This window comes from Calonectris borealis, chromosome 14, assembly GCF_964195595.1.
Source record: "Calonectris borealis chromosome 14, bCalBor7.hap1.2, whole genome shotgun sequence".
Classification (NCBI taxonomy): Eukaryota; Metazoa; Chordata; class Aves; order Procellariiformes; family Procellariidae; genus Calonectris; species Calonectris borealis.
In genome coordinates, this window is record NC_134325.1 from 8,998,635 (window position 1) to 9,022,731 (window position 24,097).

Sequence of the window (24,097 nt, forward strand, 5' to 3'; positions counted from 1 at the left end):
CACATAAGCAGTTTGGATTTGTTTGTGAAATGGTAAATGCAGGCATTTGTGCCAGCAGCCTGGTTGCTACAAAGTGCTGTGGCTCATAACCTTGGTATAAAGGAGTGCTGTTTCTCTTTAGCGTTCACTCCTGTATCACCAACTTAGATATTTTTTTTTTTCCTTACAAGGGATGTTTTAGATAGTCACTAGTATAGATTAGCTTTGTTTTAATGAAAATGCTGAGAAAATAATTATAAAGGATTTTTCAGAAGTGTGTTGCTAAAATGTTCCACAACTGTTTATCTGTAGCACAGATAAAAGCGATACATTTAGTGTTTCTATATGAAAACACATTCTTTACAGAACTAAAAATACAGACATCACAGTAAACGGGTAAAAGAGTATCAACCTAGTAAATTATTAGGTTAATAATTTGCATGGTTTATGTATTTTGATTCTCCTACTCAGAAATGGTCAATGAATTAGTAATTTCAATCAGTTTTGTTCTAAAATAGATTTGTTTGCAAAATGCATGTTTGTTTTGTACTTTGAATGGCTATCAGCTGATTTGCCACTTTTGTCTCGCAGGGGTTATCTACTTGAAAAATATGATAACCCAGTATTGGCCAGATCGTGAAACTGCACCAGGAGAGATTCCACCTTACTCAATCCCAGAAGAAGATAGACACTGTATTCGTGAAAATATTGTAGAAGCCATTATTCACTCTCCTGAGCTGATTAGGTATGCAGTTTTAACCTGTTTATGAATTGGCTGTGGCTTCTGACAGTTGGGTTTCTTTTTTTTTTTGCACAACTAAGATCACCTGCGTGCTAAGTATCGTTGTCATACACTGTGTATCCTAAGCATAGAATTAATGTAGATGGAAAAACAGTTTTCAGCTTGTGCAGCATGTAGAAATTTAAAGTTCCTCAAATGGAGAATATTAAGCAGAAAGTACAGAACCTAAACCTTCTAAACAAAACTTGAAATAAGCCTAAGTTTGGGCAATATTAGCTGTTTCAACACCACAAGAATATTATTAAAATAATAGTAGTAGCTTATTTAATCATTGTGCATTTGATTTCTAGAGTACAGCTTACTACTTGCATTCACCATATTATCAAGCATGATTATCCTAGTCGCTGGACTGCAGTTGTGGAGAAAATTGGATTTTATCTTCAGTCTGACAACAGTGCTTGTTGGCTTGGAATTCTTCTTTGTCTTTATCAACTTGTGAAAAACTATGAGTAAGTTTTTTCTCCCATATATAACAGCAGAATTAGTATATTTGTGTGTATTTTTTCTCTTCTGTATGTATATTGTAACCATGTAGAATTGTGTCTCAGATTGCGCAAAGGTGATAGAAATCTAATTTTAGAAAATATTCTTGAATACTCGCTATGCAGATGTTGGCTTATCTATCTTCTCCACTAAGAAATTACAGAAAAACTGCCTTCATTAAAGGTTTGAGATCAGAAAAAAGAGGGTGTTTTAAAGCCTTAATTTGGTAGTTGTTTTTTATGGATTGATAGCAGTAAGAAAATCTGCTCAGAATCATGACTTTTGCAGAAAATCATTATTTATTTAAACTAGATTTAGAATCTTGAACAATTGGTACTATAGGTATCAGTGACAGTAAACATATAAAGGTTTCAAAGTGTGAAATCTTGAATATTAGGAAGTTCAGAATTAGCTGACTGACTTTGGTATGATCATTTTGATAGCCTCATCCAACCCATCACAGGAAATCTTTATCAAAGCCCACTGTTCTCCTATATGCAAGGCATTGGGCTAGGATACAGGTGAATGTTCTTTGCTCTATCTGGTATTATGCTTAGAGCTTTAAAGTTGGGGTTGTGCTTTGAGAAGTTATGTGGAGCTTAGCTGCTGCTGCTGGCATGTAGGAAGCTCATCTGAGCTGGGTCAGAGAAAAGTGCAATCCTGGAGTCAGGGAATTGTAACAGTGGAACTGATGGAATCCACAACTTTTTCAAAGCACTGTCATGCATAACTTTTTTGTTTCAGGTACTTGATTTAAAATGTTGCATGAAAAATTTCACTGCCAAATTCCATGAATTTTACGTAAATTAGTGTAAAACAAGTGAGTATCAGTTTCTCAAAAAGCCTTTTTTACAGGAATACTATAAAGACCTTTGTAATCCCATGTTGGAGTTTTTTCAGTGGCTGAAAGTTGCAAGTCCTGCTAGGAAAGGAAAATAAACTGGTTTCTCACTTGATTTTCAATTTAAACCTCTTAAACCAAGTATACAGCAGAGATCTGCGGGATATAAAACATGAAGTGTTCAATGGTAGTGTATTATGATTATAGTAATCCTTGTTTAGGGAAGAATTTTGATACGAGCACAGTCATTGCATGATTAACTGAAGTAACAGGTATGTTCATAATCCTAGTTGATCAAACACTTTAGCTGAGGCCAGTAACTGCTCATACTTGTTCAGGTTTCTGTTGGGGTCAAAAAGTGTCGGTTTCACAAATCATGTAGGAATATGCACATTTCATCGCGTAACAATATGGGTGCAAGCAGGTCTCCGTAAAATTTGTTAAATTACTTATGTCAGGTTTTTTGGGGAAAAATCTGCATGATGTTATGACTTTGATCAAGTTTTTACTGCTCGAGTTGTAGGAATATTTAGCTATTGAATTTTTTTTTTTTAATGTGGAAGGTAAATGTCTTGGGGCTTTTCAACATTTTTTTTTTCCCTGCAAATCCAGCTATCAAGATCAAATGGCTGCTCTTTGCATAGTCATTTTTTCTGGTCTTTTTCAATGGTGTCTTTTGCAGAAATTAGAAACTGAGTTTTCCTCAGCAATATTTAATCCTTATATTTAGGTTTCTGTTTCAGAAAATACGTGGAAACTGTATTATTGAACAGGATTTTGGAGCTCAGTGTTCTGTAGTAGTTTTTACAGAACATGCCACATGGCAGCAGACGGGGTAGACTTTATCTTATACTTCTGCAAATTGGCACTGTTTAAGAGGCTGAGCAGTGATACTTAATATTAATGGAAAGTCTACCAAGAATGTATTTTGGGAGGAGAAAAAAAAACACAACAAAAAAACCAAACCAAAACACAATCCCCCAACCCAAAAATCTCCCACAAGGTCCAAGAGTATTATAGTATTAATTGCTTAATAAAAAAAATAAAGCTGTACAGTCTTAAAGTGATATTTTACTTTGTTCTTATTGTCATCACTAGTATGGACAAGATCCTATTCTGCTGTGATAACTCTTGAGTCAATAAGGACTTTCTTCTTTGTAAGTTAAAAGTTGGGGGGAAGATTTCAAAATGTAGCTTCATTTCCTTTCAGGAATCTTGAAATGTTTTGAGAAAGGAAATGGAGCCTTGTTTTCAGCATAGGCACACTGGTGGACTGTCACCAGCATGGGAAGGTCTGAGGCACTATTTCAAGGGGGGTTGCAATTGAAGCCTGCTCAGTGTCTGCCACATAGCCTTGAAGCCTACATTCTCTATCAGATTGTTAGATTTGGGCAAATTAAATGGTAAGATGTGAGAGACATCAATGGTAAACTGTGAGAGACTTCACCATTTACTTCCTTCAATGTCAGTGAAGTAATCTAGCTGCTGGAAATATTTTGATAAATTTTGAACTCTGATAAATGTCTTTCTGGAATTTTACTGGCTAGCCCAGCATCTGCCATTCTTGGCAATAAACATGTACCTTGTGCTTGCAGTTTTTGTAGTGCTCTGATTGCTTTTCACTATAGTAATGGTGTTGCTGAACATGATGTAGTATTCAAAGTGAGTAAGTTGGCAGGAGTGCGTTACCAGCAGAAAACTGATGTGGATATATAGTGGAGTAATGGACACTCAGCGGTTTTCTAACTTGCCTTTTAACTGTAATGTTGTCTGGCTATAGCTTTATTTCAAATTCTGTAACAAAAAATGGCTAGTTTTTTTTTTAATCATATGTTGTTATGAACTGTAATATAATCTACTTGTGTCTACATTGGGGAAGGGTGGACTTATAAAATTCAAAAGCTATCTGAAAGATCTACAAAACTAGTTTGTTCTTGTCTAAAGGTACAAGAAACCAGAGGAGCGGAGTCCTTTGATAGCTGCAATGCAACATTTTCTACCAGTTCTGAAGGATAGTTTCATTCAGCTCTTGAGTGATCCATCTGATCAGTCTGTCCTCATCCAGAAACAGATCTTCAAAATATTTTATGCCCTTGTCCAGGTAAAAAACTTTGTATATACTTGATCAGTAATTTAATTTAAAGCATTATGCTTTTCCTTAAATAGTAAATGACAGAAATATTAACAATATTAGATTACATCTGAATCATTTCCCCTACTACTCAACTGTGGTATGTATCACAGGTTTTTGGTATGCTTGATTGTGCTGTACTTCTACTTCTGTACAGTGCTATTCCTGATTGGCATTAGATAGAACTTACGCATGCCATCCTCTAGAGTAGAGTGTTGGCTAGAAAACCGATTAGAAAATCAGTTTACTAATGACAGATTGTAGAGGCCAGCCTACATAGAATTACCAGTGTAAATGCAGCAGTTTGGAATGAAACGGTTAATATGCTGTTAATTGCTTCAGAAATTAGTGTAACATCCATTTAAGTAGCGTCTTAGCATTGCATAAGCAGAATGGAGTAAAGACCTCTAGCACCTTTGAGGATATTGAGGATATAGACTAGGTTATGTTAAGTTCTTTAGCCTGGTTTTCCGAGTCGTTTGCTAATCTTTCATGGTAGCTAAGTGTAGACAAAGATTTGAAAGAGCTAAAATTCAAACTATGAAAGTAACATTATATTCAAATTGCTTTATGATAAATTTATTTTGCCTTTTTTTTTATTATTAAATAAGTACACATTACCTTTGGAATTGATAAATCAGCAAAACCTGACTGAATGGATAGAAATCCTGAAGACTGTTGTCGATAGGGATGTACCAGCTGTAAGTGGCTTTTGTCTATTTATGTCTTTAAGTTTAAATATTTTTCATTGATTAGCACGTTAAAAAGTTTAACTTTTTATTTCTTTATTCTTTTTTCTCAGATGCCAAGAAAATAAATTTTTAAGCTAAATAGGGTGTTTTAAACACTAGACAAATTTTGAAAATATGTAGCTTGTATGGGAGTTCTGTTTTCAAATTACAGCACAACTTATTTTGGCTTCTTGTTTCAAGAATTTGTTCAAGAATTTATGCAGCATATATCATGGGATGTATTTTTATATATGCTGTACTTTATACTTCTATTAAGCTAGAAGTACAAATGGCAGGTTAAAAGCAAAATATGCTATATAGTTGTTTAAAATACATATAATTTGAACTTTTTGTGAATAGTTGGTAAATAATCTTTTTTCTTTTTCTCCCTGCCCCCCCCACAAAGGAAACCCTTCAAGTTGATGAAGATGACAGACCTGAGTTGCCTTGGTGGAAATGCAAGAAGTGGGCTTTGCATATCTTAGCTAGACTTTTTGAGAGGTATTTTCTCTTCCATTATTATTTTTAAAAAACCAAACAAATATTCAAGTCAATAATATTGCTGCACCCTTGAATTTGCATACTTGCTTCTAATTCTAGGTATGGAAGCCCTGGTAATGTTTCCAAGGAGTACAATGAGTTTGCTGAAGTGTTCCTGAAGGCATTTGCTGTTGGTGTTCAGCAAGTAAGAAACCCTGCATGTGGGGGGTATTAGGATAAGTTGAGAGTTAGTAGTGATTTCTTATTTAATTATTTTCTGAAAAGGCTTCTTGCTCTGCTTCACAATTGTTTTTTTTTAAGCACATTGATGTAGAAAGCACTGACATCTGTGGGTTAAAAGAAAAGAATGATTAAAAAAATTACTAATTTGTTACGTAAGATAATCCCCTGAAAAAAGCCTATGCAGCATTGATAATCTGTAAATAGAGTAAATGCTCTCATCTAACAAGCCCTCAGAGGAGCTTCAGGTAAATGCTATCAATTTTTCTTTTTCTGAAAGAGATAGGTATAATATTTATGTGATGTAGTTGACCTTCTTACCTACCCTTTTAACTCTGATGATATAGTTCTTCTTTGACTCAAAGTCAGTAAATACTAAGCTTTCTAGCCTTCTACAAAAGCCTGATCAAGCAGAGGCTCACTTACAGACAGGTAAGTCTGATGGTCACTTTCCACTCATCTCCCTGTCTGAGGGTTGTCACTTCTACAGGGTTTGTTGTACACAAAGCATCTTCTGGACTATAGCAGTTTCTATTCTGATGTATTAATGTTATGCCAAACTATCCTTGATTTACCTTTATTGGAGTAACTTCATGATTCAGATAGTCCTACCACATGGCAGCAACCTACAGGTTTTCCTGAAATGTCATCTGCCTCTCTTATAGTGCATGTGTTGCAAAGTCAGAAATTTGAACTTTTTGAACTAGCAAGAAAATTCCCATGAATATTGGGAAATTTTTGGATACGATTCCCAGCTCCTGGCTGTACTGCTGACTTCTGCTCTTTTGAAACAAGTTTACTTATAAAAAAAACTTCAAGTAGTTTTTGTAAAATTTCCTTGTATTGGCTCATAAATCGGTTTATATTAAGTTGATTACATTGTAAATGTAAATAGACTATTAATTTATGAAAATCTCAGGGAGCAGAATGTTTTCTTCAAAGCCTTTATTTTAATCAGGAGGAGAACAGTTCTTAGTTCAGTTTCAGTTTTCTTAGTTTTCATTCCTAATGAAATTATAATGAATTACAGGACTTAAAAAGAGGAAAAGTAGGGAAAGCTATCTCCTAAATACAGTTTTTTGAAGGTCATCCAAAGTATTGAAAGGGAAAAGAACATTTGTCACATTTAGTGTTAGGAAATATATCCCAACATTCTACTCAGACAAGTGGAGTCAGTGTCACGTTCTGAGGTGCTCATCCGTCACCTGTAGATGATGTCAGACAGATAATTATTACATGTTGTTTAAGACCTTACTGGTTGATTTGCACTTCCAAGATAAAATGAAGTTCTGACAAAAGACTGTATGGGCAAAAGAAGTCTTTAAAAAGAGAAATTTAAACAGTTCAACAAAATACTTCGTGTTTTTTCTTTACATTTTCTTTGAATCAAATTTGATCCTTACTGTTATTTATATTTAGGAAACACCAAGATTTCAAGTCTTTAAAGAAAATTGCTAAAAAGCAAGACTTTAAAATGTTTCTTCCTATACAATAATGTAATCTGTTTAGAAATACAGATTATTTTTAAGGTGCTGTTCTCTGTGCAGAAGATAAATCTTGGATGCATGCTCAAGAAATGGAATCTTTCAGATAAATGTTATGGAAGATTTTTGAGTAGAATGTATTTCTTTACAAAAATTGGAGATCTGTGAAATACTGAAGAATATAAATTCTGATAATGTGCTTCACTGAGTTCTCTTTACTCTCTGAAGTGTATGCACCCTTTCACTAAAGGAGTAATAGATAAATATATGGTATGGGATTACAGGTTGTTCAAGCACAAACTTGAATCATACTGCTAGTATTATTCTTATAATTAGTTCTCATTGATTATTCTTTTTATCTACTCTGTATCTTTTTGTCATGTGCATGTCACCAACCTCCCAAAAAAAAAAAATCTAATACATTCAGCATTAGTTCTAACTAAACTTTCTTAAGCTTGACCAAAACAAGCTGAGCTGCCTAACAGGAATACCTTGATTCTTACCCCTTGTGTTAGCAGCTGTTTTGCTCCAGACATTTCTCACTTTGAAAGACCTGATGAGCCAGAACTAAGCCCTGGTCGAACACTACTGCCTGGTTGTCCCTTGGCACAGTTGCAGAATTTTCTTTATTTGCCTTGGAGCCTCCATCCCACATCCTGCTTTTCTTCACTGCAATTCTTAAACCTTTTCTTCATCTTTTTAATTTCTTTACTTATTGCATCTGAATCATGAAACTGCTTCGATTTGTGAAAAGAGAGGACCAAAACATTTGTCCTAAGAAGCGTGGCTACAAAGACCATTTGTTAGGCCTCAGCTTTGTCCTCATTTCCAAAGACTACCACCCATCCCTTCATTGACTATTGATGAATTTAGGCTTTTCTGTGTGTTGTCCTGTTACATTGGAGAATCTTTCTCTCTCTTAAAAAAAAAGAAACTTCAGATCCTTCTAAAATTCAAATACACTAGCAAACTGGATCTTCTTGTATCAGCTTTTCCACAGAGAACAAAGAACCCCTAATTTGTATTTTTTAAATCTTTCCTGGGCTGCCACCGTGGTGTGACTTAGGCCGTGGAGCCTGTCTCAGATCCATGCATTATAAAAGTTCAGTATGTGATGTTAATACAGTGATGGTCATTTCTTTGTTGCTTGTGTTGAAATTTATATAAAGGAAGCCAGTCTTTAGAATGTCATGTACTCTCTGTAAAACCGCAAGAAATCCCAGTCTTCATTAGTCTTCATTAGTTCTGGAAAGACTGTATTTAAGGCATCCCATCAAGGAAGTAAAATATGTTGCAGAGTTGTTTACATGTTTAATCAATTTTGTTACCAGTTTGTTAAGCTCTTTTTAATGATTACATTCTTCTTAATTGTTCTAACTTCAAGAAGCATGTTAGTCTTACTACGTACTCATGTTTTACTGATTTTGGAAGTTACAAACATCTGTCACTTAAGGTATTTTCTTTGCAGTGAATCATTTTCTCTTTTAGTTAGTTCACAAGAGACTAAAAAGAAATTTTGACATATGTATTCTTTGATAATCCTCAAAACAGCTGCAAGTCTGAACATTTGCTCTCTTTTCCTTTCCTATCATATCTAATGTCACCAAAGCCTTGTACTCAGGTGAGAGTAACAACCGGTAATTTCTTTTTTAAGTCCAGGAGGCTTTTAAATATGAACAGTTAAACTTTGAGGACTGATAATGCATCTAGAGCATAAAACCGTTTGTAAAGCTATGAATTTCATGGTGAATGAATGCATCCTCTTTAAACTCAAGTGCAAGGCATCTCCTTTGGGAGAAACGCTTCAGTGCTTGTGTAACAAATGTTATCAATGGAATTACTTTTCAAAATAAAGAATCTCATTTTCTCCAAAATGTTTTCTTGGTGATATTACAGATTGATAGATATCTTTTCAGTTCCTTCAGTTTTGGATATTTTTTTAAACATTGTTTTATGCGAAGAATTAAATGAAACCCTGGAAATGGGATTTGTCATTTCTCTCCAGTTGGTGCTGCTGCTCTTGAAGGTGCAGTGTTGCCACTGACCTGGATTGGGCTACAAAGAAACCCCCTTGCATTACCAATACCAAACTTCCCAGTGAGCTGGAATTTCATTACTAGTATCGGTTCCATGTCCATTTCATGTCCTTATTCGTGGAGAGCCATGGACTTTAACAAACGTAAATCCCTGTGAATAGTTCTGAATGCCACCTCAGGAGAAGAATTGAGGCCAGATAGCCAAGGGGAGAGGCTGGTTCATCATTCTTCATACACATACATTCTTCATACAGCATCATTGCTGTAAGGCTGCACATAGGCAAGGATCAGTAGATTGCGTGAGTGTAGCGTATTTTACCAATCCAGTATTTGGGCATGAATTTCTGCCCCCAAAGAGTGGCAATATGGAATGATAAACCTCGGAGGGAAAGGTCCCTTGGGCTATGTTGGTGATGAATTAGCATGTATGTTTTGTCTTATTAAAGGATTGTATTTTTGAAAGATGTGCAGCACCTGATGTGAGCTGCGAATTGCCTTATAAAATTGACAATGACATTTAGTAGAAAGATTAGTCAGTACCCATTTTAGACTAATGAATAAACAGGGGGGGGTTGTTGGATTTAGAGAGTTCTTATGTAGGATTGTGAGGGAGGGTAGAATTCTTCTGGGTAAAATGGTCTGTGCTCAGTATAAGCTATTGATGAGATCTGATTTTTCTAGGTGTTGCTGAAGGTGTTGTATCAATACAAGGAAAAGCAGTACATGGCTCCTAGAGTTCTGCAGCAAACACTGAATTACATCAATCAAGGAGTGTCACACGCAGTTACCTGGAAGAATCTGAAACCTCATATTCAAGTAAACCATTTTCGGGGTTTAATACTTAGGTGACTCAGTGGTACATTAGTCAGTCTGTTGTACAGTGTTTCTAGCCTTGCTGTAGCATTCAAGTTTTATGGACCTCTGTTATAAATTGCTGGTGGAAAGAGTTTAAGCCTGTTTGGTGAAGGTTACTTTGATACATGAGCAAAGCTAGCTAATTGCTTTTTTTGCTGTCGGTCCTTTGTGCTTTAATATATTAAGGATTACAGTGTAACACAACAACACAACAAATTTGAAGATGGTGTTAACTACTGAATTTATGGCATTGAATCATCTCCACATACCATTATCCAAAGCAAATCTAATAGCTTGCGCTGTGTTGTAGCTCTACCTTAAGTTAAAAGATCTCTCTTTTGTAATGTAGCACATAAAATCCACTATGTCCAAATAGTTTTAGAATGTTACCATTTTATATGACGAGTGACAGGATGGACAAAATCTGTGAAATACAGGACAGAATATAGAGATTGATTTAGTAGTGCTAGCCTGTTTTCAACTTTTTTTTTATTGCAGGGAATTATCCAAGATGTTATTTTTCCATTGATGTGCTATACAGATGCTGATGAAGAGCTTTGGCAAGAAGATCCGTATGAATATATTCGCATGAAATTTGGTGAGAATTTGAAATCTACTCATGTTAAGATACTACTTCATACAAGGACGGGATTTTTACATTTTTTTGTGAAAATAGAGATGGCTTTAATCTTTAAAAAAAAAAAAGAGAAAAACAGTTTGTATTATCTAAATAATGTAACTTCATATAGTTAACTTTTAGATATACTGGTGGAAATGACAGATAACATATGACAGTCAAAAATGGCACTTGAAAAAGTAGCTAATTTTGACAGTTACAAAGTTTTTGTTGTAAGTCAAACAGTCCAGGTCTTGCTAACAATAATCACATAAGTTTAGTGTTACTGAAAGTTTATGCTTTACAACAGCTAATATTTCAGGCCCTGGAGTTTTTATGATCTTAAGGAATTTCACACATGGCGCAGTTCAGAACAGATTTACTGTAATGATAAATGAAACATTATGAAGTAAGCCTAGTATTCCGGACTTGTCTAATTGCACCTCCAATGGCTTGCTACTTTGTTTTTGGGGTTTACAGTAAGTCTATGCAGTCCTTTCAGGCTGGGGAAGAGACTTCAGACTTTCTGAACAAATTCTTTCCTCCACTAGAACTTTTATGTGGCTGGAACAAGGAATCTTGATGGGTTTGGGAGTTTCTTATCCCTCAGGTCAGAGGCAGACCTGTAAACAGTACAGGTATTATACAAGGCTGTGATACTCCTCTGCTGCAGAGAAACAAGAAACTGAGCATTTTTAACTCAAATCAGTTAGTGCTTGCCTGTACAGCAAATAACATATATGTCAAAAATCGGCTGCTGTGTCTGCTTCTACGGTTACAAAAGATTTCTCTTAAGAATAAGGAAGGCACACAATTTCAAATTAGACATGTAGAGCCAGTGATCATGAAAAAGGTGAAACGTATGTATCGGAAATCTTCAACCTTGTGTTACTGTTGTTTGGCCTTGGAATATCTGTAGTAAGAAAGCATGATTAACCACCTGAAAAAAAGGAAAATTGCTGCTCTTTTGTTTCATATTAAATCATTAGATTACATTAGGATCATGAACTGTAGTAAAGGACCAAAATTTATAGCTGTTATATGTTTACTTAATAGATGTATTTGAAGACTTCATTTCTCCAACAACTGCTGCTCAGACGTTATTGTTTACATCATGTAGTAAAAGGAAAGAGGTAAGCTATTCAAGGATTTTACTTAAGTACAATGTTAGCTAGATTTAGTTTATAGTTTCCATTTGCTGAAAGAGCTACTAATAAAAGTTTTACTTTTCTGCTCTCTGTCATATCATAGTAGACTAAAATTTATCATTTCTCAAATTTATTTTGCACTGGTCTATTTGTGATTTTTGTATTTGCCAATTCCCCTAGGACCTATCTATCAAGAATGTTATGTGTTTATAACAAAGACATAAAACATTATACAAATTCCAGACTTGGAGCAGATTTTTAGAGATTTAAACATTTCAGAGCCCTGAGAATGGTACCTGAGACAATTGAAATACTTTGACTAACCTTATATGTAATCTAGGTCTTGCAGAAGACAATGGGCTTTTGTTACCAGATCCTTACGGAGCCAAATGCTGACCCTCGTAAGAAAGATGGTGCTTTACATATGATCGGTTCTTTGGCTGAAATTCTCCTAAAAGTAAGCATAACAAATCTGGTGGTTCTTCTGGTTCTTTTTTTTTTCCTCCTTTCCTTTCTTTCACATATAGTATCTTAGAAAAAATGAGAGTAGCTCTTTGAGTTTAGAAGCTGTTGAATCACTGCCAGGATTTTTTAAAGCTGTTGAACTTAATTGTTTTGGTTTTGTTGTCAGCTTAATGACATAAGTTTTATTAGGTCATGTTCAAGTTCAGATTATTGTTTTAAGTTCTCTGCTTCTACTAAGAATTGCTACACCGTTTCCTGTGCCACACTTAACTATATGCCCTTTTTTTGTGGAAGGAAGGAAAAAAAAAATCATCCAGTAAGAGGCTGTTGATTTAGAGAGATCTTTTCTGAATGTAGAAGAGAGGAAATAAAGTGAAATTAGCAACCTTGCTCAATTAGAATAGTAGCAAGAAAGATGCAGGGCATGGACTTGTATTTGGACCACAGCTCAGTTTCCCTGACCGCTTTTGCTTTTGATACCAGAGTAATGTACTGCCAAGCAAAAGGTGTCTCTAGGAGTCAAAAAATGACAGGAAAAATGTGTCACTATTTTAACTGAAAGGACTATAAAAGTCCATGTAGGATCCAAGTTTAATTACTAATATGGGATTTCATTGTTGCTTAATGGACTTAAATAAAGGGGGAAGTTAAAAGTCTGAGGGTTTTGTTATGCTGTTCACACTTTTACATGTGACGTTTTTTTACTGGATTAGAAATGCATTTTATATGAAGTTTTAAACGGATGTATTTCTATTCATATTCTAACAGAAGAAGATATATAAAGATCAGATGGAATATATGTTGCAGAATCACGTGTTCCCTCTCTTCAGCAGTGAGCTGGGTTACATGAGAGCACGGGTAAGAAAGTGTAAGATTTACCGTTAAGATACGCTGTCTGTTCCAACTGAAGACTTCAGGAATATTCTTTAAATTTTTCCCTCTAACAAATGCACTCCTTCCTGCACCTTTTTGTAATAAATTGTATGATTATTTCAGAGATTAGTATCAGTCTTTATGTGTGATTATAGATAGCTACTGTGTAGTTTTAAAATGGCTGCAGAATTGTGTGCATAGTTTTCCATCTGTGTCTGGTGGTATGGTCTATTTGTGTTTTGCATTTAGACTGTACTGCTCACACAAAACCTGTGGCCAAAGATGAACTTGAGATCATAGTACTGGTCTAGTGATGTCTGAAAGACAAGCCTCCCACTGGCCAGCCTCCACACTCTCAAACATCTTTATCTGTTAAGAAGTTTTACAGTATCTTTATTCAACAGTAGTTGTACTTCAGATTTAATAATTTTTGTAGGTTATGGGTATACTAGTAGTCGATAATCCTGTTTGTAGGTTTTGTAACTCTGAATTTGTTCAATATCTTTTTTTTCAGGCTTGTTGGGTTCTTCATTATTTTTGTGAAGTCAAATTTAAGAGTGACCAGAATCTTCAGACAGCCTTAGAACTCACAAGACGGTGTCTGATAGATGATAGGGAAATGCCTGTGAAAGTGGAAGCTGCAATAGCACTTCAAGTTCTGATCAGTAATCAAGAGAAAGGTAGCCCTCTTTTCTTAAAGCTACAGCAAGCTTTAATGGAATAGGCATTAATATTGCAATGTTCAGGGAACCTTGTTCTCTTCTTTCGTGATGTTAATCTTGTAATCATTTATTGTAATTTTCCAGCTGGAAAATTTTATATTTTTTATAAATAACATTATCACCATTTCATGGCACAATAAATCCAGTTTTACAGCACCTAATCATTCAATCGGAAATACAGTGGTAATATAAGCATCTCTGTCTCAGCACACATTCATTCATGTTAAAATTTATTTTTTTAAAAAAAGTTGTCTTTATCCTGGCAGGCTTAGTATTCCTGAAGCTGGCATAAAAGCCACAAAGCAAACATAAATTCTATATTAAATACTTTGGCTAATGTGACAAAAATGTGTATGTACCCATTCCTGCAATTAAAATTTGTATTCATAAGTAATCTTGCATTCAATAAAGACTGTAGAACTCTGGTTTTCATACTTCAGTTGTGATCCTTTTGGTATACATTTTTATTAAAAAAATTGTTCTGAATGTTAGTATTGCTATAATGATTTATACTACCCATTGTTTTGGCATATTAATGCTGAAGCACTAAGTATTCATAAAGTATATATTGGCTTTCTTATACTGTAGTTTTGTAAGAATGTAAATTCAAGTATTTTCACTTGTTTTACAGCTAAAGAATATATTACTCCATTCATTAGACCTGTAATGCAAGCTTTACTTCATATTATAAGAGAGACTGAAAATGATGATCTTACTAATGTGATTCAGAAGATGATCTGTGAATATAGTGAAGAAGTTACCCCAATTGCAGTAGAAATGACACAGCATTTGGTAAGAACTTTCTGGTGACTTAGGAAGATGTTTAATATGTGAAAGATTGGTATTTAAAATTAAGGTAGTTGTCCATCAATCAATAGCTGTTGTTACTCCAGTCTGCTTAAGTGCATTGATACAAGTAATTTTCTTCTGCATTTAGACACTTTTTTCTCAAAAGTGGCTTCATAACTTGAACTAAATGGAAATTTCTAAGAATGATTGTAGAAATGTTTGAGAAATCTTTGTACGTATTTTCTCCTGATAGTGTTAATAATTCATTTTGGTAGCACATTTTGGGTAGTCTCTACAATGTGACTTAGGTTTTCTGTTTTAAAATGGGAAATTAAAGAGCAGATTTTTAATAAAAAGTTTGGTGTGAAAATATGTTCTGTTGTATGTAATGTGAAAATGAAATTGAATCTGCAGGAGAAGTTCAGAGCTTCAATGGCCATATCTAGTAAGTTGTACTAATGGTTTCAAAAGCAAAGGTCAGCTCAGTGCTAGCCTTGGAGTTAAAACTAAGTTGTTTGCATGTCCTCTCTGGGAATGCCTGCAAAGTGGTCAGTCTAGTTCAGCTACCAATTAAACCTTGTGTCAGAAAAACTTACTCATAGAAAATGTATTCTTTTGCATGGAAAGTAATGTCATTTAGATCTTTTTATTCATGAATGGATAAAGGATGACAGCTCAAATGGCTTAACATTCAAATTTTATCAATCTTGAAAACAAACTTTGGAATGGAGCAGTCACCTTCTAATAGTCATACACGTTTTCTTAGCAGAAGTCCTTCTTAAATTGTGTAGAATACCAGACGTGCACAATTGTTCTTCATCTCCAAGCATGTCCTCATTAAATGACATATTTATGGGTTGTTTTGCTATTATATGCAGGCAATGACATTTAATCAGGTGATCCAGACTGGACCAGATGAAGAGGGCAGTGATGATAAAGCAGTGACAGCAATGGGAATCTTGAACACTATTGATACACTTCTCAGTGTAGTTGAAGATCACAAGGAAGTAAGCAAAAATTACTTTAAAGCTAATATGTATTGTCTAAGACACTGAAAGTCTTTCGTGGTTCCAGTATTCCTGATACTGTTGTTTGAAAAACTGTCCTTTCAGCCAAAAATATCTTAAAACAAAAAACAGTGAAGTACTTACCAACAAAGTTGTAACAGTGTCACATTTCTAACATAATACGTGTAGTAATAGAGCATAAACGTTGCCCCAGTATTTCCCATAAGAATCCAGGTTCTTGTTGGAATAGGTGGAAGCAACTTGTCTCTAACAGATGGAACTCTGTCAGCTCAGCTGGAAAACCCATCTGATTTGATAAGGTCTGAAAAAAGAAAATAGAACTTCAGATAGCTTTGAACATTGATTCTGCTGGCTTAGTTTGCTCTGCAACAGAATCAGTCTGTAAATACAGCTGTTGTGGCTACGCTAAATGATAGGGTTTTACCTGCCTAATCTGCACTGTAAAATTCTCCAGTGTGATGAAAAAGTTTGTTATTTAGTTTTGTTGTACTGAATGGACTAACTTCTGTCCAGAGTGCAGCTTGTTCAAAAGATGTTATTGCTATATCCGTCTTGACAAAATCAGCTACTGTTTTTTGACAAATACATTATAGTTTTTTAGTGACTAAACAGTTCAGTAATAAATTGTACTCTCAGGGCTCTGAAGATTTTACTAAGGAAGCAGCATAATATGCATTCTGAATGCCCAAGGGCGGAATCCAGTGCTGCCATGCAATAAACCAAGGACGAGTTGGGCTCAATTACTTGTTGCTAAAGCTGCTCAGCAAGCTTTTCATGTACTTGTTTTTGTCAGCAAATTCTTGCTATCTAAATGAAAAGTTTGTGTAACAATATGCTAGTCCTGAGGAACTCAATTGTAAAACGTTGATCAGTAAACATTTATATTTAGAGACATCTCACACAGGATGACCAGTGTTCCAAGAGATAAGGTATTTAGCTGGTTAGTTTCAAATCCTATTCTGCATAGCTAAGACCAGAAACTCAACCCTTATTTGTCCCTATCCAAGGTAAGTGCCCTGAACAGGTTAATGACTGTTTTGTTAGCTGTTTCATGGACTAATAAATACTAATTGGGAAGGGTGTCTGAATCTGTAATTGGCATTTAGACTGATTGTCCACAATACCATATGAACATCCTAAGCAAGGTTTGGGAGGTGGTTTGGTATTTATTTCATTTTGGTTTTGTTTTTTGAAATTTCACTTTTCTGGGACAGCAAATATTTCCTGCAACTTCCATTGCTTACCCCTTTGATATATACATTTACTTACTGTGTTTTAATGGGACTGAACTATTGCAGAGGGTTACTGTCAGGCTTTTCTTTTTAAAAGATACGCTATAATGAGATTCTTCCAATATTCAAATAATATTCCAAAACCACCTCATATTAAAAGCTATCTTACAAATCCTTAGCTAAGAGTGCTCTAAAATATGAGTAGTTTTGAATTGTTTTTAGAAGACTATATTGTATAAATAGAAACTGCTTTCAGTAATTTTATTTTAAAATGTATTTAATTTCAACTCCAAAGTATTAAAAACAGTCATAAATCTCCTTTTTTCAGATTACCCAGCAGCTGGAAGGGATCTGTTTGCAAGTGATTGGAACAGTTTTGCAGCAGCATGTATTAGGTATCTGTTTTTTTGTTGGCTTATTTTTTTAAGTGTATGGGATTGGCATTAAATTTACCTAGTTTCTGTTTGTTTTAGAGTTCTATGAGGAGATCTTTTCCTTGGCTCATAGTCTAACCTGTCAACAAGTTTCTGCACAAATGTGGCAGCTTCTTCCTCTTGTTTTTGAAGTCTTTCAGCAGGATGGCTTTGATTATTTTACTGGTAAGTAATACAAATAAATCAGAAAGCCAAATGGTTTCATATATGAGATTTCAACCATACAATGAATAGCATCTTGATTGAAATGTTAGGAGAACACTGCAGTGAGGTTATGCTTGAAGTATTTTGTTCTGCTGTTACTGCAACCTGACTTGTTTTGCTAAGGCATCTATGACTAGATGCATGCTTATCTTGACAGACATTAAGCAAGAACTGTAATTAACTTATTAATACATAGATTTCAATCTGATTTTAACAGTTCGTCTAATAAAACATGCAAACAATATCTAACTGTGATCATTCTTTTAATACAGACATGATGCCTCTCTTGCATAATTATGTTACTGTTGATACAGATACACTTCTGTCAGACACAAAATATCTTGAAATGATCTACAGTATGTGCAAAAAGGTAAGTAGATTCCTTTGTGGTAACAAAACCTGTGATCTCTGAAATAATACACTGTTAAACTGGGTACTTTTTTCCACAGCAGCAGACTGTGAAACTGAAGAATTTTGACGTCTGCTCTTAAAGCATTATGCTATTTAACATCCTCTGTGATTCTACAAATTATTAAGTTATTGCAGAGAAATATAACGAGGTTGCATCAAGTTTCAGATGCATGCTTTTGCTAAAAGGGAAAAAAAAAATCATACACAACAAAAGCAGATTAAACAACCCAGTTTTTTGAGCATGCATGTTTTGTGCATACGGGCATGCAAAACATGTATGCATATTGCAAAAGGTAGATGGTTTCTTTTATCTGAGATTTGTAGCCTCACTAGGCTAGGATACTACATATCATATATATGCTAAAGGTCTTAAATCTATTAGCTAAAACAAATGAAGTAGGGATGGAAAGTAGAGGGATAGGAATAGGAAGTTATTTTCCCAAGTTCATGCCAAGTCAGTGATGAAAGCTGGGAGCAGGATGCAGTTGTTCTGACTCAGTCCCGTCACTTTTGCGCAGTGTTTCTGTATTTAACTTAGCTTCTCAGCTCCTCTGTATTATAGGTAGCCACTAACTGGGCTTTCTTTATCCAATCAGTATGTAGAATACAAAGCTTTCCAGAATGTTAGCCTTATGTGAGGAATTGAATACTTCTTTATAAGATGGTGTTAATATTTTATAATCTCTAATAGTAATTTGGGGGGATTTCAGTTTTCCGCTTCTGGATATCATGTGTGTTGTGTCTATATAAGAATTATGGTGAACTGTCAGCTGCCCTGCCCATGGTATTTCCTGAGTAATTCTTTTGAAGATGTTTAAATATTATAGTGAATAACTCTTGCCAGCCTTTATTGAAAACAAGTTGCAACCAGGCTGATTAGGCTGATTGTAAGTACTTGAACATTTTATATATAAAAAAGAAAATTAGCCTGTTATAACCTCTTAGTGATTAGTGTTTTATTAGCTGAGCACAGTGAATCTTTAACACAGAAGTTTTAGGTATTGCGTGGTCTCCCACTGGATATCCCAAATTTGTAAATACAATTTTTACAAAATTCAGTACACAAATGCATAAGAAAAAATTTTGTTCTGTGTATGGAAATAAAGTTTTGCAAAATGGCAGCTGATGTTTATACAGGTACTGTTGTAAGCTCTGCATCCATAGAGTTATTGAATATTTGTACACGTAGATTAGTTTTACCCGCATTCAGCAATGTTTCAGTCTCTAGTTGTGACACTGAGCCATTGCTCTAGATTTGGCTGCTTCACTGATGGATGTTTATGCTAGCGTTGTAGTAGAGTGGGTGAATTTATATCAGCTTTTCAAAGCAAAGCAGTATATAGAAAATACTTCTTGAAGGGATATCATCAATAGTAATTGTTATTTTTCAGGTCCTTACAGGAGTTGCTGGAGAAGATGCAGAATGTCATGCAGCAAAGCTGTTAGAAGTAATTATTCTTCAGTGTAAAGGGCGTGGCATTGATCAGGTTGGTAACAACTTTGTTGCTATAACTAATATTTTAAAAAGATTTTATTCTCAAATATGAATTGATTATGTATTAACATGAGTTCTGTTCCGAGAAGTTTGTGTAGTATGACTAATAATCCTGTCTTCTACTTCAGTGTTACTCAGTTAACAGCACTGCAGAGGTAGTTATTGCACACTTTGTCTCCAGAATGTAGGACACTGTAAAACTCAAGTGTTTTTGTGAATCTGGAAGAGTACTGTTTTAGGAGCATCTTGGTTTTAAAAGTCGATTAATTATATTCCAAGTTAATTCTAGTGAATATTTAATGAAAATTATTCAACCTGTCAAGTTAATAGCCTTGAAATAAGTAAGAATGAAAATGAAGTTCCTAGAATCTCAGTTAATGTCATAGAGGAACCAGGGACTTCATTATGCACATATGGAAGTTGGAATTTGAGAGATGAATTTGTGTGCCTTCGCCGTGTACAAGTGACAAGCACTGTATAATAGCTGTTTAAACATTTTTTGCATGCTTTTTAATACTTGTGGATATGGTCCCTGGAAACTTTAATTTTTAATTTATTTGAAAGAAAATCTTCTATAGCAATTTCTTTTTTTCAGTGTGGGATCTCTGAAGAGACTACTCCTTTGAATAGCTGTTTTCTTGGAATGCTAGTAATATCTCTTGACTTTGTTGTGGATATTAAAAAAGACTAAGTTGATTTTTCTGGACTTCCTAGTGTACACATTTCCTCTATTTTTCATTTTTAAAACACAGGATTATAGAACCAAGAATTACATCTACTGTGCATGATGTCACAGAATCCATGTGCTCAGAGTAGATTAAATCTTTTCACCTTTTCATTTCATCTTTGTACATGACTTCTGCTGGCAATTAAAAATTATTCCCATTTTATGCCCTCTGTCTTAATGCGCCAGACATTTCTCAACTTTAGTGTGAAATACAGAACTACAAAATTTATTTTTGATCACTAAATTTGTAACGGTTCTCACTTTTCAGTGCATCCCCTTATTTGTGGAAGCTGCGTTAGAGAGATTGACCAGAGAAGTGAAAACAAGTGAACTGCGAACAATGTGCCTCCAGGTTGCCATAGCTGCTTTGTATTACAATCCTCATTTACTATTAAATACATTGGAAAATCTTCGTTTTCCCAATAATGTGGAGCCTGTCACTAATCACTTCATAACACAGTGGCTTAATGATGTGGACTGTTTCTTGGGGTAAGTGTTTCTAATTTTGAAGATTATCTCCGTGATACACCTCTATATTACCTGCTTGTAAATCATAAAAAACTTGCAACTTTTTTACTCTCCTATTTTGTAGGCTTCATGATAGAAAGATGTGTGTGCTTGGCTTGTGTGCTCTTATTGATCTGGAGCAAATACCACAGGTTTTAAATCAAGTTGCTGGCCAGATCCTGCCAGCTTTTATCCTTTTATTTAATGGATTAAAAAGAGCATATGCCTGTCATGCAGAGCATGAAAATGACAGCGATGATGATGACGAAGCTGAAGAAGATGAGGAAACAGGTATGGTAACTGAAACGTCACTGTTACTTTGTATTTTTCATTTTTTCTGTTCCTTTGTGGTGAGTTCCTTTGTGGAATTTTTCAGTTCCCTAATTCCAAAAATCTGAGTTCCTTTGTGGAATTTTTCAGTTCCCTAATTCCAAAAATCAGAAGCTGCAGTAGTACACTGGACATCTTTTAACGACTTTCAAGTATATCTGACTTACATTCCAGTGCCATTTAAAAACTAACTTCCTAGGCTGAGTCTCTTCAAAGTCACATCAAGCTAGCTTTTTGTGTGTGTCATTGCTGAAAGGAATTATTACTGGGGCATGTTTCCCATTTGAGTGAGGGGTAAGAGTCAGTAGAAGGAGTTTCCAGGAATCCTTCTAATCCATTGTACAGTTTGGACCATATATTACAAACTGTCCCATGAGCTGCTGGTGTTTTAGCTGGGTATTGAAAATCAGTTATTGTGATTTTTTTTTTTTTTTTTTTTTTTGCTTTGGACTAATGTAATCTCGACCTCATCAGCCTTTACAGACTTTCTTCTTCATACAGTCTTTTCACAAACTTCCACATCTTTTGCCATCTTTTTTATATGAAGCTCAAAATTACCTACAACTTTCCCGTACTTCTTTCTTCTACCTTTCCCTATACTCTGGTTAAGCTTTTAGTTCTTGTTCCCTATTTTTATCTTTCCATTATCAGGCTGGGGTCTTTGTGGGTGACTGTTTGGAACAGTTTTCCACACTCAAAGGAATATCTGTGGTTTTCATCTGTCTACTCACAGCCCAGTTTCTTTTTGATCTCTGCTGTTGAATTCTGGACTCTTCAGACTATTGTCATTATAAATCATTCACGCTATTACATTTTGTATTTCTCAAGCATTCTTTTCAACAGCCCTTTTGCATGTGCCTTTACAAGTGTTTTCATCAAATTATTTCAGACTTTCTTTGGAGCACGAATATTGCGTTGCTTAAAGTTTTATCAAGTGCTGTTCCAAACTATCTGTATATACATTTTTCTATATATGTTTTTGTGACAATAACATTTTCCTTTCCTACTTACACAGTTAGTATAAGTGAAGGAAGACTGACTGGGGGAAAGACCATGGCACTAGGAGAGGAGTTAAATGAGCTTCCCCCTTTCTAGTCTGCACTATACTGTTCTCAGTTCTACTGCCTGTTTTGCATAATCAGCCATCTACCTAAAGAGCTGTTCTTACTATTCTTGAGATAAACTTTTTGTATGTGTGATATTTAACTCAGAGGAACTGGGGAGTGATGAAGATGATATTGATGAAGATGGTCAAGAATATCTAGAAATTCTAGCAAAACAGGCAGGCGAAGATGGAGATGATGAAGACTGGGAAGAAGATGACGCTGAAGAGACTGCTTTGGAAGGCTATTCTACAATTATTGATGATGAAGACAACCCTATTGATGAATATCAAATATTTAAAACAATTTTTCAGAGTAAGTAACTTCATTTCCTTTCCTGGCCAACAAGTTATATTTTAACTTAATTTTGGTGTATACCATTGTAAACTAGAACCCATTGAAAGCTTCCAAACAGGTTCCAATATGTGCTTTGAACAAGTTTGTTCTTTGGAAAGGGGAAGCCAACATTAAATTTTCAGAGCAGGGGGAGACGCTTGAATGAATTTATGGTGGGAGGGAAGAGGTCAGAGGTTGTATTAGTGTTTTAAATGTCTTGAATTATGTAACCCTAACATAATATTATTAGTGAGTTAGTAAGCTTTGAGTTACAGAATGTTTTAATGAACACTTTCCTTTTGTTTATGTTTTCTTTCTCTTGCAGCAATTCAGAATCGTAACCCTGTGTGGTACCAAGCTTTGACACAGGGTCTTAATGAAGAACAAAGAAAACAATTGCAGGACATAGCAACTCTGGCAGATCAGAGGCGGGCAGCACATGGTATTTTTCCCCCTTTATACCATTAATTGCTTCTTTCACTGTTTGAATGCTGTTTATGTGCTCGAGAAGCATAATACAGAAAATGCCTATAATTCAAGCCTGATAATGTCTTCATCAAAGCAGGGTTGTTTTACACTCCAGAGATGTTTGAAATCTCTTTAAGATTGTCAGGTCACAAAGCCTCAATGCACAAATTGTATGGCATACCACAGGTGTAAGGAATGATAGAAATGTCTTAATGAAGTGGCCAAGTAAATAAAAGCATATTTGTTATAATTGCTTCGATTTGAAAACAATTGATTTGATTACCTGAAGGTGGATGAACTCTAGGTATGGTAACAAACACATTAAGTGGCTGACAAATTATTTCCTGATGTGAACTAGTCCAACTGGGATAGACAATTATTCTATGGATGGGAAAATACCAAATTATGGAAGTAGTATCCATCCGTAAAGCTACATTATTAAGCCTATTAAATATTTCAGATTGTTATTCTTCAATACAGATAATACAGATTTAAAAATATAGGAAGTGGGCGGATCTTCAGTTTTCTTTTTTTTTCCCCCCCAAGTTTTCCCAGGTGTTTGAGAGTAAGCCAATAAAAGTCAAGGCTGAATTTTGAGTGATCAGTCCAGTCTCATATCCTGCATCTTACTGAGCAATTAATGCAAGATGTTTCAAAATAGAAGTTCAGAAATCTTTCAGTAAAAAGATTGGTAGTAAGAATGCACATTTTACAAGTAGTTTTTGTCAGAAAACAGCCTAAATTACCTCACAAAGCTTTTAAGTGTCCAGAATGGTCCACTTTTAATGGTTATAAAATAGTTTCACTGTGAACCCTGTCAAGCACTAGACATCATACTGATGAGATTATATACTACTTGTGCATTTTATGAAAAAGAATGGTTTGGGTGGTTTTTTTCAGCTGCTTATTCATAGAGCAAGTTCGGTTGAGATTTTGAAGTTTAACTTAAGCAACTAGATCATTATAGGAAATTCTTGCTACTATCAGAGCATACTGATACTCTATTTAGGCTACCTACCACACGTGGGCACATCCTGTTAGAAGGATTCGGAATATAATTATTTCTCATTAATGTAGCTAAGAAGAATTTCCATAAGCTAAGAGATTTGTCATCTGTGCTCTGTGGAGCCAGGAGGGAACAAAGTGA

At 35.0% G+C, this 24,097-nt stretch overlaps 1 protein-coding gene and 1 non-coding gene across 5 annotated transcripts in view; both read left to right on the forward strand.

Moving 5' to 3' along the window:
* The window catches only part of IPO7 (importin 7), a 39,357-nt gene that overhangs the window by 11,220 nt on the left and 4,040 nt on the right, over positions 1-24,097 (forward strand). For 2 of the 4 annotated variants that reach the window (XM_075163133.1, XM_075163132.1), the window contains exons 3-24: positions 571-724; positions 1,072-1,230; positions 4,050-4,206; positions 4,848-4,937; positions 5,374-5,468; positions 5,568-5,652; positions 9,889-10,023; positions 10,561-10,660; positions 11,735-11,811; positions 12,167-12,283; positions 13,060-13,149; positions 13,679-13,844; positions 14,518-14,678; positions 15,554-15,682; positions 17,264-17,330; positions 17,409-17,534; positions 17,846-17,943; positions 19,376-19,471; positions 20,475-20,695; positions 20,799-21,004; positions 22,255-22,461; positions 22,808-22,924. In XM_075163133.1, coding sequence (XP_075019234.1) covers positions 571-724; positions 1,072-1,230; positions 4,050-4,206; positions 4,848-4,937; positions 5,374-5,468; positions 5,568-5,652; positions 9,889-10,023; positions 10,561-10,660; positions 11,735-11,811; positions 12,167-12,283; positions 13,060-13,149; positions 13,679-13,844; positions 14,518-14,678; positions 15,554-15,682; positions 17,264-17,330; positions 17,409-17,534; positions 17,846-17,943; positions 19,376-19,471; positions 20,475-20,695; positions 20,799-21,004; positions 22,255-22,461; positions 22,808-22,924 — 2,853 coding nt within the window. Of the gene's footprint in view, positions 1-570; positions 725-1,071; positions 1,231-4,049; positions 4,207-4,847; positions 4,938-5,373; positions 5,469-5,567; positions 5,653-9,888; positions 10,024-10,560; positions 10,661-11,734; positions 11,812-12,166; positions 12,284-13,059; positions 13,150-13,678; positions 13,845-14,517; positions 14,679-15,553; positions 15,683-17,263; positions 17,331-17,408; positions 17,535-17,845; positions 17,944-19,375; positions 19,472-20,474; positions 20,696-20,798; positions 21,068-21,112; positions 21,403-22,254; positions 22,462-22,807; positions 22,925-24,097 lie in introns of those variants that run through there. The other 2 variants (XM_075163135.1, XM_075163134.1) reach the window with 2 other exon arrangements.
* LOC142088472 (small nucleolar RNA SNORA23) lies at positions 13,348-13,529 on the forward strand. The gene has a single exon (XR_012675853.1). It is a non-coding gene; the product is annotated as a small nucleolar RNA SNORA23 (small nucleolar RNA).